At 43.4% G+C, this 2,535-nt stretch overlaps 1 protein-coding gene across 1 annotated transcript in view; it reads right to left on the bottom strand.

Annotated features, from left to right (window-relative positions):
• LOC101847278 overlaps positions 1-2,535 on the bottom strand; it is an 8,022-nt gene that overhangs the window by 1,349 nt on the left and 4,138 nt on the right. The window contains exon 3 of the mRNA XM_035971198.1: positions 2,235-2,433. Within this exon, the coding sequence (XP_035827091.1) occupies positions 2,235-2,433 (199 nt within the window). The remainder of the gene's footprint in view (positions 1-2,234; positions 2,434-2,535) is intronic.

Here is a 2,535-nt window from a genome sequence, read left to right as displayed (position 1 = left end):
CCCCCAACCATGTCTTCGCGCATCTCAACAATCACAGGCAGATGTTCAGTTTAGTTTTAGCTTTTAGAAAGAGTTTTACGGCACCTGCAACACAATAAGGTCCTGTAGGTGCCGAAGATTAGAGGTGTTACAAGAGAGTGAGAGTAACAAACACAAAAAAGGAGGAGAGATCAGGACGATAGATGTTTGATAAGAAAAAAGGGGCAAACCACACCAGAGCACCCGCCAACAACCCACCAGTTTAGGTTTAGTTCAAGATTTACAGCACTACTTGCAACACAATTCGATCATATAGGTGCCGAAGATTAGAGGTGTTACAAAAGAGTAACAAACACAAAAAAGAAGGAGGGGAGATCAGGACGATACCTGTTTGATAGGAAAGGAGGAGCAAACCACAGCAGAGCACCCGTCAACTTCCCACTAAGCCAAATATATGCTGTTCTTTTAAGACATAGTTGCGACTTCTTTGTGACCAACAACGCAACCAAGCGCCGTTTACTAATGGGGGAAAAGTAAGGCAGATAGATCAAAACAACTATGGTAAAGAAAAGAAGTAGGACAATCCACGCTGCATAACTTTTTAGAAAAAAGACCGAGTCACTCGATAAGGTACATCATTCGCTAGTGGTAATCAAACCCATGTATTTTGCGTGAAAGACGAACCACTACTTCAAACCAATCGGATTCGTTTGGTTTTCATAAGGTTTTACTTTTACGGGCTCGCAACTGCACATAAGGTCATTTGAGCACCAAGGGGTGGATGTCAACAGAGAAGTCCAAACGGGGAATCAGGCTTACTCTGCGCACCTCTCTAACCTCAACAGCACAAAGTCTACTTCGACTATTAAGGCTCCCCAGAAATACCAGTTCACAAGAGAGCAAAAAACACACAAAAGAAGTAGAGGAAAAATGACGATAGTAAGGATGAGGAAAGAAAAAGCAGCAGTTCCCGCTATGTTGTTCCCGCACAGTATGAGCACGACATCGATAAATCAGCCCATTTACAATTCAATTGCGCCTCCATTTGAAATCGGATTCACTGCAGAGGGTACAAAATCTTTTAGCGACACTATACAGCACCAAGGGTTCGAACCGGTGCGGCTTGTTAAACAAGTAACTTTTTCGAATATTCAAGAAAAAATTAGCGCGAAGTGAAAGGCTAGGTGATAAGGGAAATTACCACTCATTTAACATTACACTAAGAGTTATCACGGTTATCTTTCTTAAGCTCTTTTTCACAGACTCACCAGATAAAAAAAACGAAAAAAACAAAAACAAAAACAAACGCGTGAAGCGTGACTGGTTTAATTAGTTTGCCTTTCTCTGACATAGTTCACAACTTTACTCTTCGTTTTTATGCAAGAACCTCTCTGACTTTGTGATTTGGGAATTCGGAAAGGGGAGGGAGCGAATATATGTGTTTTTTCCCTCACTACCAGTGCCGTATTAATCGTGACCCCTGTCCAGCTCTCTTCCTACCGATCTTGTCGACAGAGGGTCTAATTTAGGAGAAATGAATCTCCAAATTTGATTGCAGGGCGGACCCTCTAATTATGGCCTACTTGCACTCAGTATGACGTTGAATTACCCCCCCCCCCCTCCGCACACACATACACACACATACGCACAAACATAAAGACCAAAAAACAACAACAAACAAACAAATCTTGGGACCCACAAACGTTTAGTTTTAGTAATGTTTTACGGCGCTCGCAACTGCATAAGGTCACGACTAGAGAGCCAAGGGATGGATGTCAACAGAGAAGTCCAAACGGGGAATCAGGCTTACTATGCTCACCTCTCTAGCCTCGACAGCACAAAGCCTGCTTCGACCATTAAGGCACCACGGAAATAGGAGTTCACAAGAGAGTGACAAACATTCAAAAGAAGTAGAGCAAAAATGACGAGAGTAAAGATGAGGAAAGAAAAAGCAGCAGTTCCCCCAAACTGCTAAGTGCATCAACATCAAATGGTCGCTTTTAAGGAAAAGGGGGCTAACCCAGATTTCGGGGGTTTCCATAAATCTTGACCTGCACCAAAAGTTAGCATTTCCCTACCTATAGGGGAAGTTTGGTTTCATTCGTATATATATACATGTGTGTGTGTATATTCGTTCGGTTATAGAGAAAACTCTCCTTGTCTTTTAATGAGACTGAATAAGGATCCCAAAACTTTAACTTCGGTTTTCTCAAAACAGCATTTATCGGGATAGCCCACTTGTGCTTAAAAGCGACCAAATTAGGGACGGAAGCAGCAACATAGGCAACAGCAGCAACGGCAATAAGAACACTGACCAAACCGCCAACACCGTCATGGACAAAGGTTTGGCGCATACCTTGCCGGTGAGGTCCAGGTGTCTGTGGTACCCGTCACTGCCATGGGGCACAGGGCCATGGGGCACAGGGCCGACACGTCCAACAAACGGCAGGTACCCTGAAAAAAACACACACACAGACACACACTTATACACACTCACATGCACAAACACACACATACACACTTGTAGATACATGTACACACACACACACACACACA

This window comes from Aplysia californica, unplaced genomic scaffold (genome assembly GCF_000002075.1).
Source record: "Aplysia californica isolate F4 #8 unplaced genomic scaffold, AplCal3.0 scaffold00392, whole genome shotgun sequence".
NCBI classification, from domain to species: domain Eukaryota; kingdom Metazoa; phylum Mollusca; class Gastropoda; order Aplysiida; family Aplysiidae; genus Aplysia; species Aplysia californica.
The sequence above is the reverse complement of the archived record's forward strand: the minus strand, read 5'-3'. Positions and strand labels throughout refer to the sequence as shown.